The 16,481-nt window shown below is 42.2% G+C and overlaps 1 protein-coding gene across 1 annotated transcript in view; it reads right to left on the reverse strand.

Annotated features, from left to right (window-relative positions):
* LOC147709475 (serotriflin-like) overlaps positions 1 to 16,481 on the reverse strand; it is a 260,350-nt gene that overhangs the window by 20,350 nt on the left and 223,519 nt on the right. Inside the window, exon 6 of the mRNA XM_086925499.1 lies at positions 689 to 777. Within this exon, the coding sequence (XP_086781625.1) occupies positions 689 to 777 (89 nt within the window). The remainder of the gene's footprint in view (positions 1 to 688; positions 778 to 16,481) is intronic.

Genomic DNA, 16,481 nt, shown 5'->3' on the forward strand with positions numbered 1-16,481 from the left:
CAAATAAAGAAATGATCTTGGATGGCCCACAACAAAGACAAGAGAAAGTGGAGGTTGAGATTAACACCTGTAGGTTAGCAAATAATATTTTCTACTAAGTAAGTAGTAGTATTGTAGAACTAATTTATGTGCTACAAAATACAGTTTGTGAATCAGGCCCTATGTGTGGAGACCTGTGCTCTGAAATTTCCATCAATTAATCGGGACCAATATATTTTGCTGACACCATGAAAGAAAAAACACTGTTTTCTATGGACTGTTTATATAAAATGTTGTATTCATTGGGGGAATAACATTGCTAAAAAGTGAAGTATAATTATGAAATCCTATTTTGATACATTATTTGAAACACCTGTTTGGTAGTAAGCACAGTGTACAAGTGCCTTATTGAAGCTTACAAAGACATAAATGTTATTCTTGTTGACGTTTTGCTTACGTGACAAAAAAAAAGAATTTCAGCAGACATTGGAGTTGTTTTTTTATCCAGAATGGAACAGAATCACTTAGAAACATATTGGATTAAAAAAACAGTAGGTCACACAAAGAAAAACTAGGCATGAGTTAAAAGTCCATCCTTTTTGCTGCTCTTTATACTTTGCCTGTATTCCTTCATTAGTGCAGACATATTTGACATCTTCTTTAAATATTCATATCTGGAATTTTGAAAAAATAATTTTAATGTACTTACTGCAAAGTTTGTCTTCACAATCGTTTGGACATTTGCCGCATGGGGTACCTTCTTCGTATGGTTTAGTGATATTGATACCAATGTTTCCCCTGTAACAGTGTAAAAAGAAATATAAATGTACTATTCAGTTATACGAAGTTTTGTATTGTGCTGCACAGAAATATAAGTATAACTAGAAATTTCAGATAGCAAAGGAGTAAGAGAGCAGTATTTTCACCAGGAAAGTAGTGTACTGAGAAAAACATCATAGGATGGCAAAATTCAGTGGAGAGCAGCATTATTCGGCAGGGCAGGTGTGAGAGCATGGGTGGAGGGACACAAGGGGGCTGTGAATAACGTTAAAATAAAATAAAAAATAAAAGCAACACTTACCTTGCTGCGCCAGTCCCGCATCTCAGCCCCTGCTCTCCTCGTCAAACCGATACCAAAGGGGATGATGGACGGAGCGTTTGAGCCAATCAAACACTCACCCCCAGTCAACTGATCTGGGTTTAATCCATCACCATTCTTTAGCTCACTCCACCACCCCAGTTCAGACATGGTCATATGTAAATCATTCAGACCAAGTGCCTCATGGGAACAGTCCAGCCCGAATTGCCAAGCCATGTCTGCACCTGAACCGGAAACAAGCATCCTGGGACTGGTTTCGGGTTCATAAACCTCATCAGCCAGGCTATCGTGAATCCAGTGGCAAAGTGAGCAAGGGACCCACGTCTGGGCATACCCTGCCAACTTAAGGCGAACAAAGCGATACCAAAGACCGAGGCACAGGAAGCACAGCAAAGGTTCTGTTGAACAATTACAATGCTGCATTTCAGGTCTGTGGTTTTGAGCTACCTGGTTCGACCACAACCAAGGAATGGGGTCCTGGGCTTGTTCTCCACGCAGGCTGTAATGTAGCCTCCATGGAGAACTGGGAAAGTGTCCATGACTGGTTTGGGCGGCCGAGAGGGCCGACCAAACAGTAATTGTGCACTTAGGAGTGGGCAAACCATCTCTTCCCTGCCATGCTCCAAAAGCATAGCAGCCCCGTCCACCCACCAACCCACAAAGGAATCATAAAAGTGATTATTTCTAAAAGTTATTATCATTTAATATTTCCTTTACTTCACTGCTCAAAAGCAGTGGGGCGACGATCCTCCGTCATAGCGGAGGAGTCACCGATGCCAAAAAATACAATTTAAGAACGGGGAAGAAGAACATGGCGGCCGTAAGCTGAGCGGTCGTTTGCCGATGCTGGCAGCTCTCCTGCTCTATTTACATGTAGCACGCTGAATCTAAAATATATGGGTCCTGGTCAGCTTTTTTCTTTAAAACGCTGTTCAAAGCCTCTTAAAGCCCTCTTGATAAATTTATAAAACCTTTTACCTGGGGATGTGTATAGTATCCTTGCTGGATCTCCCGCGCTGTTTCTCGGCTGCCCTGGAACCGAGGAGGAGCCGGGGCATTGCGGTGTGCGGTCTCCTTCGAGGCGGTCTCTCCCGAAGTACATCTGGGAGAGTGGCAGTCAGAGACAGCACAAGGAGAGCGGACGCTGCTGGGGTATTCAAGCTGGAGAGGAGGATTGACGTTGAGGAAACGCAGGACACAAGTGAAGAATTCATCACTGAGAAAGGTGGACGGAGCTCGACTGGCAACAGAGAGGAGCACCAAGTTTGTGAGGTATTGGGGTCCCGGGACATTCCTAAATACGGTAAGTCTTCTCCACCATACTGTTTGAGGCATGTAAGTTGGAGGGGCAACTCCTCATTATCCAAGTCAACAGTATCTATACCGCCTACACTGTCCACCCTACCCAGGAAAGACATACTGGAGGTCAAAGTTAATGAAAAAGGGAAAATAATTAAATCACCTAAAAACATCAAAAATAAATCTGTTAAAAAGGGCAGGAAGCGTGGAGTAGTACGGGATCTTGGAGTAGTACAAGAACCCAAAGCTCAGGAGTCTAGAGCAGGGAAAACAGACACAAATAAAATACCCCTGGACATAAAAGATACATCAATTAAAGGTGCAGAGGGCGGTATTGAAAAAAACTCCTCTCCCTATCAGGAGTATAAAGGGAAAAGTGCTAAAAATTCCAGAAAGAGAGGCTTACCTGTAGATGTCAAAGTTACAGTAACCCCCTCTTTGAGATCATATTTTAAAGTTCTCCCTCAGGTATTAGATGTAGTAAAACAGGGAGAAGCTCAGGGCAGGTAGGGTTAGTAAAGCCTCCTTTACATTTGAATATGGATTCAGGAGTCCCTTCGCCTTTGACCTTTGTTACCTCGCTCAATCCCTCGCTCAATTCTAATTCTTTCTCTGGCCCCACTTTGGGTACACCTTCGAATCTCTCTAAGTCAGCTGAGCAGCAAGCTGAGCAACAAGCCAAGCAATTTAATTCCCTAAAGGAGTCTGACATTTTTGAAAATCCAGAGGATAGCATGACAATGAGGGCAGGAGAGCCAGCAAAATAAAGTGGAGGGATTAAAACGGTAGTAGGTGAAGCAGTAGACGTCTGCAGTGAAAACAACAATGTACCGGAAACTCCGGACAGGAAACCCCGGAGGGAGAATACCCTTCCGGGGGACCTTTGGTGCCTCCTTTCCTCACAATGGCATCAGATATTAAAACAGGGTTTGCAGTTTCAGAATCGAATCAGGGAAAGATTAGACTTTTCTGTGAATCACTTGAGAAGAAACTGGACATCTTACGGTGGTCTTAGAGAAGTCGATGGAAGAACAAAAGGAAGATCTGGGAGCAGTTAAAGCTGATATTTCCACACTCTAAAAGGATGAAGCTGCCCTCTGCGCTAGAGTAGAATTGTTGGAGACTAATTCTACATGTAACAACTTGTGCCTCTTAAATATTCCAGAAGAGAAAGAGGGTGAGGATCTCAAATCTTATATTTTGACCCTCATTAAAGACGCAGTTCAGATTGAAGAATCAGAAGATGAACTGAAGAGGGACATACAAAGAAGTCATAGAGACCCTTTCAGGAGACACCCTAACCGAACAAAACCTAGGAAAATTCTAATCAATTTCCTGAACTTTTCCTTCAAAGAGAAAATTTCTAACAGCGGTCCTTAAACTGAAATCATTGAAATCGAGAGATTTTACTTTTGAGATCAGGTCAGACCTCTCACTCACCATTTTAGATCGACAGTGGGAGTTGGGGGAAAAAATTGAACATTTTAAAAAATTAGGGCCAGCCGTCCAATTGAAATTTCCAGCACAATTGTAAATCATGTTTAACAACAAAATGTATTTTGTGAAATTGGTGCAGTAAGCTGACGAGCTCCAGGAAAATTCGAAATAATCATCTGTGCACCCCTCTTTTTTTTTTTTGCACCTCTTTAAGGTATAAAATTCCAGGTCTCTTATTATTGGCTGACCAAACCCTTCTATAAATGACACACATTTATATATACAGCTTTAGAAACAGTATAAAGCAAGTGTGAGCAGTTCAGAGCATACCGGCAGGCAAAATCTGGGCTTGTCCAGATAAATGGGGGTAGGGTTCTCCAGGGTGGAATGGGAGGGTTTCAGGGGTAGGGTAGGGGGAGCATGTGTGAGGGAGCAGAGGGGTAAAAAAAAACTCATTTGCCTTTTAACTTAGCTGTTGTTTATTTGCAACTGTTTTTGGTTTGGTGCCGAGACCTTGTAGGATGGGGTAAAGTTAAAACTCAGTTTTTTAATCCCCCATTAGAACATTACAATGTCTGTCTTGGAATGTCAATGGCCTCCGACTTCAATTTCTGAAAGATTCACCCGCACAGATAATTATTTTACAGGAAACCCACCTCCTAAAAATAAGAAATCAGTGAGATCTGTGGGAAGCTCAGGTGGGTGGAACACTATGTCTGCTCTTTTCAAACCACCAATGTTAGGGGCAATCTTAGTAAAAAAAACAAGCAAATGCCACACTGCAGGAAGTTAGGACAGATATAAGTGGTAGGTGGCTTATAGCCAAGATTTCTGTGGAAAGTACACTTGTCACAGTAGTTGGCTATTATGGCCCTAATCAGGACGATCTGTCAACATCAAAAACTATCTCTTTAAATCTTTTGGAGTTCCCCGATACGACAATCTTAGCGGGAGACTTCAATATAGTATTGAATCCAAAATTGGATAATTCCCCAAAAAGTAGGGCCATCATCCTATCCAAAACTAGATTATATTTAAATACGATGTTGAAGCAAAATGCTATGTGTGATATATGGAGAGTCAGATGTGGCTCTCAGTTGGGAGTATCGTTCTATAATAAAATATATAGACATAAATCAAGGATCGACTATATTTTAATCAGTAATGATTTAGGAGGTAACATCAAAGATATAGGCTATTTGACTCCCAATTTATCAGACCATGCGGCTGTCTGGATGGATTTAGATCTAGCAGGGATAGAACAGCAGAGTGTATGGACATTTGATCGCATGCTCCTTTTAGATGATGTTGTAACTGGATATCTTTGCCCAGGAGACAACATCGTTTTTAGATATCAATATAGAATCATCAGATCCTACAGTAGTATGGGACGCCTTGAAGTCCTTTTGGAGGGGCCTAGTTACAAATAAAACCTCTTATAAAAACAGGCAATACAGGGAGGAAATTGTATCCATTGAGCAGCAAATGATGAAGTTGGAGAAGAGGATTAATAACGGAATTGATCAAGACCAAGAGCTCCGTCAGACATTAGTTGTAAAACTTGATTCCCTGAAAACCCTATTGGATAATACAATTCAGACCAGAATTTCCATTAGGTGGGAGGATATGGAGAGGGGGCCGGAAGATTATTAGCCTGGAAGGCCAAAACTGATTAAATAGTGCACAAACTAATATACCAACAATTAAGGAAGAGGAGATAGGAGAAGCCTTCCATGCCTATTTCAAGGAGTTATATGATGAGGATAATGATACAGACAGTACATCTATTCAGGAATGGCTAAGTCTGATTCAGCTAACTACCTTAGAATCCATCCAACGAGAAAATCTAGAAGTTGAAATAACACAACAAGAAGTTAGGAAGGCACTCCTCGACTGTAAAACAGGTAAGGCTGCAGGGCCAGATGGCCTCCCGGCTGAACTATATAAAAATCTGGGTTAGGCAATATTCCCTTTAATGACTGATATATTTAATAAAATTCTAGTTGACGGAGTTAAACCACCTACTATGTGGTTGGAAGCTAACATCACTTTAATCTTAAAACTAGGTTAAGCCCTGACAAAATGTGGGTCATACAGAACCATTTCTCTGTTAAACTCAGATTACAAGATTTTTTTCCAAGACATTGGCTGCCAGATTAGAGGTAGTAGCGAGGAACCGGCTTCATACGGAACAAAAAAGGTTTTATAAAAGGCAGGAATCTTTTTGACCTTACGCACGATCCTATAGGTGCGATTGACTTCGCTTCAAATTTTTCTCTCCCCTTGGCAGCAATTACGTTAGATGCAACTAAAGCATTTGACAGGGTCAACTGGAACTATCTTGCTGCTGTTCTTGAGAAAATTACTTTTGGGCCAAGAATCCGTCGAACCATCTGCCTTATAAACAGTGATCCTTCGGCTAAGTTGGTGGTAAACGGCAGACTGACCAGAGGGACAAGACAGGGCTGCCCCCTCTCCCCCTCCTCTTCGACTTGTATATAGAGCCTTGTATATAGAGCCTTTTGCTCATAGTGTTAGGGAGGATACAGCTATTTTACCATTAAAGAGTGGAACATGGGAGAGGAAGGTAGCCTTGTACGCTGACAATATTCTTATTCTTTCGTCAGATTTAGTCTTCTTTTCCTCAGGTCATTAATTTAGCGAGAGATTTTGTCTGAGTCTCTGGCTATGAGGTCAATGCAGAAAAGACCAATATTTTGAGTTGGAACCTGCCGGAGTGCCGATACCAAACCAAAAACGAGATGCGGTACTTAGGAGTTAAAATCGTTTCGGAGATAGATTTGATAGCTAAAGTAAACCTCTTGAATATCCTAAAAGAGAGTCAAAAACTAATGAAATCCTGGGTTCACCTTCCATTGTCTATCTTGGGAAGAGTTAATTTGGTAAAGATGACAATCTTACCAAAAGTAACTTTTTTATTTAGCACCATCCCATTACATTTTGAGAAATCAATAATTGATAAGTTTCAGCAATCTATCAATTTGTTTGTGTGGGCTTATAAGCCTACTAGAATATCTTGGAAAAAGCTAAGACGGAGAAGAGAAAAAGGTGGTCTAGCACGCCCAGATATTCAATATTATGCTTGGGCCTTTCATTTAACACATTCAAGGATGTTGTTATAATCCCAAGATTTATCAGGAAGAGGTAAAATATTTTCGGCCATGTTACAACAATTGGGGCTTCCACACAAAGGTTTTCTTTTTAAATATGGGGACAAACAATTCTTTAGGAAGGTAAGACTGAAAGTCCTACGTGGTGCAGCTCAAATATGGGCTAGAATCAAAAAATGTACGGGTCTCGAATATTACTCAAGGTTTGCTCCATTGTGAGCTAGCCCAGTAACACCAAGCTGCCTTAAAGATATGCTGGCTGTACCTCTAAAGACAGCAGGGTTATTAATATGGGGACACCTAGCGGTGGAAGGATCTCTCTTGCCTTGGGTTGCATTAAATGATAATTTGGAGGAGGGCATGTCTAGATTTAAATATCTGCAATTAAAGAGTTGGTCCCAGAATCTTAAAAATCCGATAGGGCAGGGGAACACTCTGGAAGAACATCTGGTCAATAAGCCAGCAGGGAAGAAAGAGATATTGTTCTTTTATTGGGCAATTGAAGAGGCCATAGACGGGGACTTTAGATTAGCAGGGGAGTTGTGGGAGGAATCTATCCCGGAGACAGACTGGGTAGAATTGTGGCAAACTTCTTACAACACTCTGTTCTCAGTCATAAAGCCAGCTTGGGTGAGAAGAAATCACTATTTTACGACACATAGGGCTTATCTTTCCCCGGCAAGGCTCTCTAAAATGTCCAATAGCTCACCTGCTAGATATAAAAAATGTAATATGGAAAACGTTCCAGATACACATATGTTTTGGGCTTGCCCATCCCTTTCCAAATTCTGGGAAAAAGTTGGAAATTCCTTAACGTCTATTTTGGGACACCCAGTACGAATTTCCCTCAGGCTTATCATTTTTGGTATACCAGGTGATATTACTGGCTTTAATAGATGCTTTTTATTTTTGCCATAATACTAGCCAGACGTGAAATATGCAAGAGATGGGTCGAGACACTACCCCCCACACATTCGGACTGGCTATCCGCCTTATATAAAACTTCAAAGTTTGACTTGGCCAGACTGAAGAATTTTAAGAAGAGAGCCATTTGGGATTGTTTGTTAAACTGGATTTCAGTTTAAATAGCCCCTTTTTTTGCTTTGCTGTTTTTTGGTTTTTAATCAGATTATATTTATATCTCTTTTTATCCTATGATTAAGCCTCATGGGAAGCTCTCAGATTGTGCGGAGTCTGACCATAACCTTATGGGCCCCAGCTTTTCGATCTAAGGTTCGCACTCAGCAACAGTCTTCAGTTCTAAGAAATTAGAAGAGAGTATGACCTCCTTCTCAATAACAACGGGAGGTCAGCAACTGGAACGAAGTTGGTATGCTACAGGTAGGCGGGTGACGAGGGGATAGACGGATTACCCCAAGGCGTACTTCTCTTTAGTGAGCAACAGTGGCGACCTTCCGATCTCTGAGTTAGCTGGGGTTGGAGGCGAATGAGGAAACAAAACTAAAGAACAGGGAAGTAAGAAATAGTAAATTGTTCAACAATATTAATTTATATGAGTATTAAACCTCCTACAATATATATTTAAAGCATGATTCAATCATGATATACAAAAAAGCTGTTGGTCCACTGTGGGTCCATTGTTAGTGGGTAAGTTGAAAGCCCTGGGAGTCGTGTATTTAGTAACTCAATTGCATGTATTAGAGAGATCTCTTCCTTGTGCTTCAAACCAGCCATATGCAGACCATGTCATACACACTTTGGGTCCACTTCACAAAGCTTTTTCAGTGTGCATGTGTGATGGCCTAAAAATGCTGTTTTCACTTGTTAATGTCCAACAGAATGTCACACTTACTGAAGAAAACAGTTTCTTGAAGCAACCATTTTCTAATCAAAATATGGTAGATTCACACAAGCGGTTGTGAGTATACGGAGTAGTAATATGGGAGTACTCTTGTACTTGCTGTTACATTCTTTTGTGAGTCGGGTCCAACACCCCCAAAGAAAAATGTAAGTGCACAGAGGGCACAGACTGTTCTATTTGTACAAATATGATTACCCCAGGAATATTGCCATTTTAATCCAATTTGAGAAGTTTGGAGAATATAGAAAGCATTATAAAAGTACTACTTTATATACTCCAAACTACTATTGTGAATAGGCCCCTGTGTGTTTGAATCTGATTTCTAGGACCAATGCATCATTGAAACAGGACCACTTAATTGCCTAAGACCCTATTACTTGGGAGGGCCAGGAGTAGGCAATTTGTACAGAGCTTTTCTCCTGAGCATGCATTGCTTGAGATGCATTCAACTCATAAAGTCATAGGAGGTGGAGAGAACTGCAAAGGTTACATTTTCATGATCAAGAGCTGGAGTTGGCTACTGGTTCCTGAGATTCCCAGGAAGAAGTGACTTCAGTTTAAGAAGGACCCTCATTCATTTTTGGAAACAGCGGGGGCAATGTACGCAAAAAGCTGTAAATCGCTGCTCATAAAAGTATGCCTAGGTACAAGGCCAGATTACCAACATGTTGTATCAAAAAACATCCCCAGTACAATGACTGGAAAACTGGCATGTTGAGGTTTCCAGGCATATTACTGGGAATGTCAAGTACAATATTCCCAGGGGTCGTATTCCTGCTGTGGTTAATTCTACTTAGCATTCAATTACTCAAAGGATGGATGGAGCCCCCTGTACATACATCCATTTCCCCTTTGTTTTTGATCTCTGATGATAACAACATTTTCCCCATTATAAAGCTATTCCCATACATCTTCCCCAAATCTGGGGGTCGTCATCAGTTCCCTTCCCCTTGTGGAAAGGAAGGTACTCTAGCCCTTGACTGTAGTAATTATTTGACCATTTCAATGATGGGAAAGAGTTGGATACAAATCTCTAAATGCCCACAAATTTACAAAGCTAACCATGACCTGTAACACCAACTTCCTTGCCTGAGATTTACTACTGTAGATTTCTATGCACTTGTGGCAGAGAAGTATGGAGTAGTAAAAAGAAGGAAGAAAGATGAGGGGATAATGTTCAAATTACTTACTGGTAATCTCATTATTCTAATTTCTTCTTCGTTATATCTGACTTTTTCTTATGAGGAAGCCCCACCTCTGTGGCAGTCACTTCCATTGTGCATGGCATAATTTTTCACACTACTATCCCATAATCCCTGCAGGAGCCAATAAAAGGTCCCCCTTTCCTTAATTTCTCCTGCTTACTATACACATGCCACAGCAAAAAATACATGCCAAACGGAGGGAGGATGGGAATAAAAGGCCTGGGAAGAAGGTATTTTAGTAATGAGATTACTATAAGTAATCTATAAATTAAATCCTTATGTTTTGCCATTTTCCTCATTCTTAACTTATGAGTGCATACCAAAGACTTTACAGCAACTTCAACATTGTACAGGAATTAGAAAGAAAGTACAATACACTGAAGCAAAATGTAACACCTGGTGCTTTTCGATGACAGTATCTCAATTAAACTCCACAGTTGATAACACACTCATTGCAAATTACAATGAATCTTGGGAACTAAATTTCAAACGATAAAGATTCTCAAAAGTGAAATGATTGCCTAAGTTGCTCCTACAAAAATTTAATTTGGAAGGTGCACCTTTTGCTTCTGCCCTGGAAGCCGTTATCCTGGGATAGATTCAAGCAGATATGGCATGCCAACTAGATGTGTTCCAGATGAAGGCCATAACCCCTGACATTTTGGCCAAAGGTCACAAAAATTGTCAGCAGTGACAGCAATGGATGTTAGTTGTGTTAGCTAAATAAGCAGAGACAGCTTTACAAACATCTAATGATTGTTTTGCCTGTTGCTCAAGAGTTTCAGTGAAACACAGAAGAATCACTTCTGAATTGTCAGAAAAAAACTCCCAGAAAGGAAGTCTCAGTGACTAAAGCACCCAATTCACCTGGATGCCTAGCAGTCATGATTCCCTCTTGTTAAAGTGATTTCAAGGAAAGGACATTCATAGAAACATCCTGCAAAGACTCCAAGGGAGGGAGGAGCTTGGAACACAGAGAGTACAAGAGGCGAATCCCACGGAGGAGCACCTCTCCTAACTGGAAGATGAGCCATCAAGAAAAAATTGAGAAGACTGTCCACTAGGGATTAAGTAGACTGCAAACCTGCCGCAGGCTTTCTAAATGTGGCTGCAACTCAAAACAAGCTCTCAGAAATTCTAAAATCAGCACTGGATCTGACGCCCGCGAAACTGCAGGCGTGTCGCAAATCACTTATGAAAAGAGGCCCAAAATGGTACTGATTAGGGACATACTGCTGGGATATATGTGCCAAGAAAGCCAACACATTAGTGGAATATACATAAGAGCTCCTGTAGTGTTGGGTAACTCTCTATGATTCATGAGGTAGCCCAATGAGAATTCAAGATTAGCCCAATGGGCATCCTATGTATCAGTGGGAGTCAAAGTCCTACAGTTCATCCGTGCAGGACATCAGTTGGCTTCTCCTTCCAGCTAGGAAGTTTTCTGTTATCATTGCTCTCAAGACCAGTGTTTTTGTTCAGTTTCTCCCTAATTAACAGATACAGATTTCCTCCCCACACATTCATTTCCCGGTAACTGGGTCAAGCATTGTTAATGGCCCCATTGTGTCAAGAGGCCTTTGTTCCTCCTGCAAGAGAACTTCGTAGACCTCTGTTCCTGGTTGCAACCAATAAATTTGATCTTTGACGTCACCGAGAAGTATCCCGTGTCTCTGTATTCTAAGATAGGTGAACTCAAAGACATTGGGCGTGCCCTTGGCGCCGCTGAGTTCTAAAACCCGGTTCTTCAGTACCTTCAATGCTAGCTTCAGCATGTTGATTGTTGCTGGCAGTATAGACAAACAGGCTTGATCTTTTAACTATAAGCTCAGGCAATGCAAGACAATGCTGGCTTTGTGTAAGCTTGAAAACTTGAGACTGTCTCAGACTGAAACTCAGATCCAGAACTCTAACTCAGGCCTTTGACAAATAAACCACCATCAGTACTGGGATTGATCCTCTGAAGTTCTGATGCCCAATGACCTGCCTTTAGCATTTATTGCTGATTATGTTCCAGAACCTCAGGACACTGTATTTTGCTAGTTATATTTTTTACTGTTATTTTATTGTACTTTTTTCATGTGGTTGAACGGATGTAAGTACCAGCTGGGAGTAAGGTAGATGACTTTAAAAGTGTGACAGAGCTCCCATGTTCATTAAGGCACAACCTGCATGCCCGACATTACTCTCAGGTGTGCATTTGGACTGACAGTCCCCAACAGTCAAGTGAATCATTTGATCAGTACAGATTAATTCTGTTCCCAAATTTCACAAGTGGTTCCAGATATGTCCCGAAGAGGCATCCAAAAGAGATCTCAACTTCTTGCTCATCAACTTCTTCAATCGTGTTTCTCAATAGCGCTTTCATTCTCTGCAGGTGAAGCAATATTATCTTTCCTATGAATGAAGAATATCTACTTAAACAACATAATAGAATGATATCATAAACAGTTTCTTTTGAGAATTGCAAATGCTGCAAACCAACTGTAAGAATGATTAGTTATCATGTAGGAATGCCTGTATAGTAGGAAAATGCTCAGGAAAACAAATGTATTAATGCAGGTATATAGCATGTAGTGCCAGTTTGCAATTTACTGCATTTGAGATTTGTAATAAAATTAACAGATGGTTTGACCTCCTGTAAAATGGCAGGTCTCCCACTGTGCCAAACCTAAGATTCATACACAGCATTTATAATTCAGGGATATGCCAGGTTTCTGACAGCAGAGCCATGGCGGGGTCCATTATTAGAAACCTATTTGTCCGGTGCAATGTAAATGTAAATGTTTTTGTACTTGTATAGCGCACAGCTACCCGCAGTGGGTTTCCCGGCGCTTGTACTAATACCGCAAGGGAACCCTTCCTGGCTTTCCCTGTGAAGTGTCCACTCCTGGGCACCCCTATGGTGCAGACCAGGCATCCCTCGCGTTGTGGGGGCCGCAATGTTGTAGCTGTGCTTGGAAATGTATGTTTGAGGTTGGAGAGCAAGAAGTTGAAGCTAGAGTCAGAGGTATATGCCATTTATTTATTTATTTATTTATTTATTTTAAAACTTTTATATAGTGCTGGCTAGACCCGGAGGTATCAGAGCGCTTTACATGAGCATCAGATCATAGTTACAGGTTACATCATTACAAAGGTTACACAGTTCTTAGAGCATGGCAACATAGTTACTTGTAAGGTCGAGATAAACAATAAGCACAAATACGTAAGGGGAAAAGAAAGCAAGGTGAGAGATTCAGGGGGGGTTGTAGTAGGGGAAATAGACAGATAATGAAGGTGGGAAAGAGGAGGGGAGGGGAGGGTGAGAGTCACAGCAAGGGGAGAAGAGGGGAAGGGTGACGAGACACAAACCGGTAGACGAGTCAAGGCAACGTCCAAAGTCCAGTAAGCTGTGATCCCAGGGTAAGTGGTATCCCTTCCCTATCTCTATTGCGAGAGGCTCCCTTTACGCAGTGGACTCTCTCAGAGAGGTCTCTGAGACTCCAAGGCCTACATACTGGATCCTTCCCCAAAAAGGAGAGAGGGAGTGCTTTGGCAAGGGGTGCCATACCATACCTCAAGTGTGAGTGGCTCCCTTGGCGCAGTGGACTCAACTCAGCGGGTTCGCTGAGACTCCAGAGTATAAATATTGGATCTTTCCCCAACAAGGGGAGAAGGAGTGCTTAGTCAAAGGGCACAAAGGACAGGGGGTGGGCAGAGTAGCAGGCAAGGGGAGAGATTCAGGGGAGAGAGTATAGGAGCCAGGGAAGAGACAATAAGGAGAGATGAAAAGAAGTCTGCCTAAAGACCGACTGGGTAGGTGACGACCAAGGAGGGAATCCAAGGCCCATCTCCCCTATAGCTAAACCAAGTAGCTCCATCGGGCGTCAGACAAAATAGTTCAGTCTCAAAAACATTCCGAGAGGGGGGGAGGGAGGGACATAAATAGAGGGAGGATGCGGTAGGAGACAATAGGAGAGACGACAGGAAGTGCAACAATGTGGTTCAACAATATACTAGAAGAAAATCAACAAGTAAACATTAAATAAAAAAATCAGCAATACAATTAGGGGAGGAGTGAAAGGCGAGAGAAAGTAGTGGGGGGGTAGGGGAGGAGAGGGAGTGAGGATAAGGGAAGCGAAAACCATAGAGACGAAAGGAAGTCTGTCTAAGGTTCACAGAAAAACAGAGTGGGGACAAAGGGCGAGGGCATGTGAGGGCTGAGGACAGAGGACAGAAGCTAGAGAGAGTAGGAGCGGGGAGGGGGAAAGGTTGCATGGGGTGCATAAGGTTTGAACAGAGGCAGGTATCTCCTGCCTGGAGGCTGTATTGTTGGGACCATGTTTAGATAGAGAAAGGTCCTGGGTGGGGGAAGGGAAATTGAGAGGAGGCGTATTGGACAAAGAAAGAAAGGTAAATCAGATAGTCACGTGAGAAGTCAAGGGAGGGCAGTGTGATTGAAGCTGTGGAGGGAGAGATGTGGAAAGGGAGGAGTGGAAGGATGCGGTGTTGGGAAAGGGTTAGGGGAGGATTCGGCAGAGGAGAAAAAAAAAGAGAGGGAATGTGGTCACAAGATGATATGAGAGAAAGGGGCCAGAGACATGAGAATATGAGTCATATAAATAGGTACGAAGGAAGCGGTAGTCAGACAGAGTTAGGAGGTAGTGGGAGGGACAGTAGTTGAGAGGTAGAAGGCAAAAGTTATCGTACGTGCGTTAGATTTGTCAAACAATTTTGTAGGGCCTGCCGTAAACAATCAGCAATACTACTTTACATAATTGCTTGTGAACAAAGAAAAAAATAGCCCTAAGCAAAAAGAGAGAATAAAATTCCAAATCAATATATGAAGCATAGACCAGGGATCTCAAGGTGCAATAAACAGAGGTACTAGATGGTAAACAACAAAAGGACACGGTAGATAATATAAGCAAGTAGGAAACAGGGTAGCCGTGATAGAAAGGGCATAGGAGACTAGGCAATAGTAGCAAGAGAAAAAAGGGGGGGGTGATTGACACAGTCCAGCGAAGCAAACAATTACAGCACAGCTACGCTTGAAGGGAGTTATATTAAAGCAACGTTGAAATAACCCTAGCAAAGCAAACAATCAATCCCCGCTGAGCTATAGAAGGAGAGGATCGCTAGGTTCAGGATCAAAAACATCGGGTCATCAATCAGCACAGATTTTCAAGGTGGGAGCATTGATAAAAACAGGCCACAAGGTGGAGCTCCAGGCTAAGGAAGGGAGCAGTTTAAAATTCAAGGGAAAAGAGGCGCTGTTATTCGAATGGCAACACATCCATCTTGAGGGGCCTAGAAGTCAACAGATCTCGGTTTTGGCACCATTTTGTAAGGCTAGTTGGATCACGCAATTTCGGTGCATCAAGCCACTCATTTCATCGTGTGGGAGCGCTCTGTAGACTCCCTCAGCAATCAGAGGCGAGTGCCACAGTGGGGGGGAAGGGGGGTCAGAGACAAACAAACACAGAAGAGTAAAAGCAAACAAGCACTGGCGTTGCCAATAGGTCTCGCAGTAGGAAAGTTGGAGCTATTACAATTGCAAATAACAATGCCTTTTATTTTTGTTTTCGTTTTAAAAACATAAAGGGCTTTGTCATTTACAAAACCAATAGCTCCAACTTTCCTACTGCGAGACCTATTGGCAACGCCAGTGCTTGTTGCGGGGGCTGTTTATGCCTGCTTTGAGCTAACAAACTTCTGTATGACTGTTCGCTCCGCCCACAGATTAAAGATCACGTATGCATGAAATGCTGTGCAGATGTGTATTATCGTCTGCGCTGCCTGTACCCAGCTCTCCAGGGCAGACAGCCATTGGCCACTGCTCTGAAGGAATGAACAGTAGGTCAGAATGTGGCAAAGCGTGGGAGGAAACGTAAAATACAAAGTGCTGCCATAGCAACTTAATTCCTCTAATTATTTTCCAGACAAGTTGCTTTTCAATGTTTTCATTACTCTGCCAACTTGAATATTACATTATTCCTTGTTTCTAGACATGTTCTTGCTTTCTGCAGAAAAAAAGGCCTCTTGCAGTCATGGCATTTCGTGGAAGGGGACAGACTTTTCAATTGTACACAGCAATCTATGATTCACTAGAAAGTAATTACTTTCCTTAAATAAGCCCTAACTGGAGAGGAATATGGAAAGTGAGAGTGAGGGAGAGAGAAGCAGAAGGAGCGAGCGAGAGAGAAATACATGGAAACAAAAAGTGCAAGAACGAGAATGAGATGGCGAGGCGGCTGAGAGAGCAAGCGAGAGAGAGTAAGTAGTGGCCGGGAGAGAAAAAAAGAAAAAGAGAGAAAGAGAAAGGGGGTGGTATAGGAGAAAGCAGTGGAAAGAGGACTAGAGTTTGAAAAAGGAAGAGAGTGGCAATAAGTGAGTATCTGCGAGACAAAATGAAAGAAAGGGTAGTGATGTGCACGAGAAAGAGAAAACGACGGAGAGTGAGAGTGAGCCATAAACAACCAGATGGAAATAAAAGGGGGAGGGGCATGGGGGGGGTTGGGAGTGGA

The sequence above is a fragment of the Lissotriton vulgaris genome, chromosome 6 (assembly GCF_964263255.1).
Source record: "Lissotriton vulgaris chromosome 6, aLisVul1.2, whole genome shotgun sequence".
Lineage (NCBI taxonomy): Eukaryota > Metazoa > Chordata > Amphibia > Caudata > Salamandridae > Lissotriton > Lissotriton vulgaris.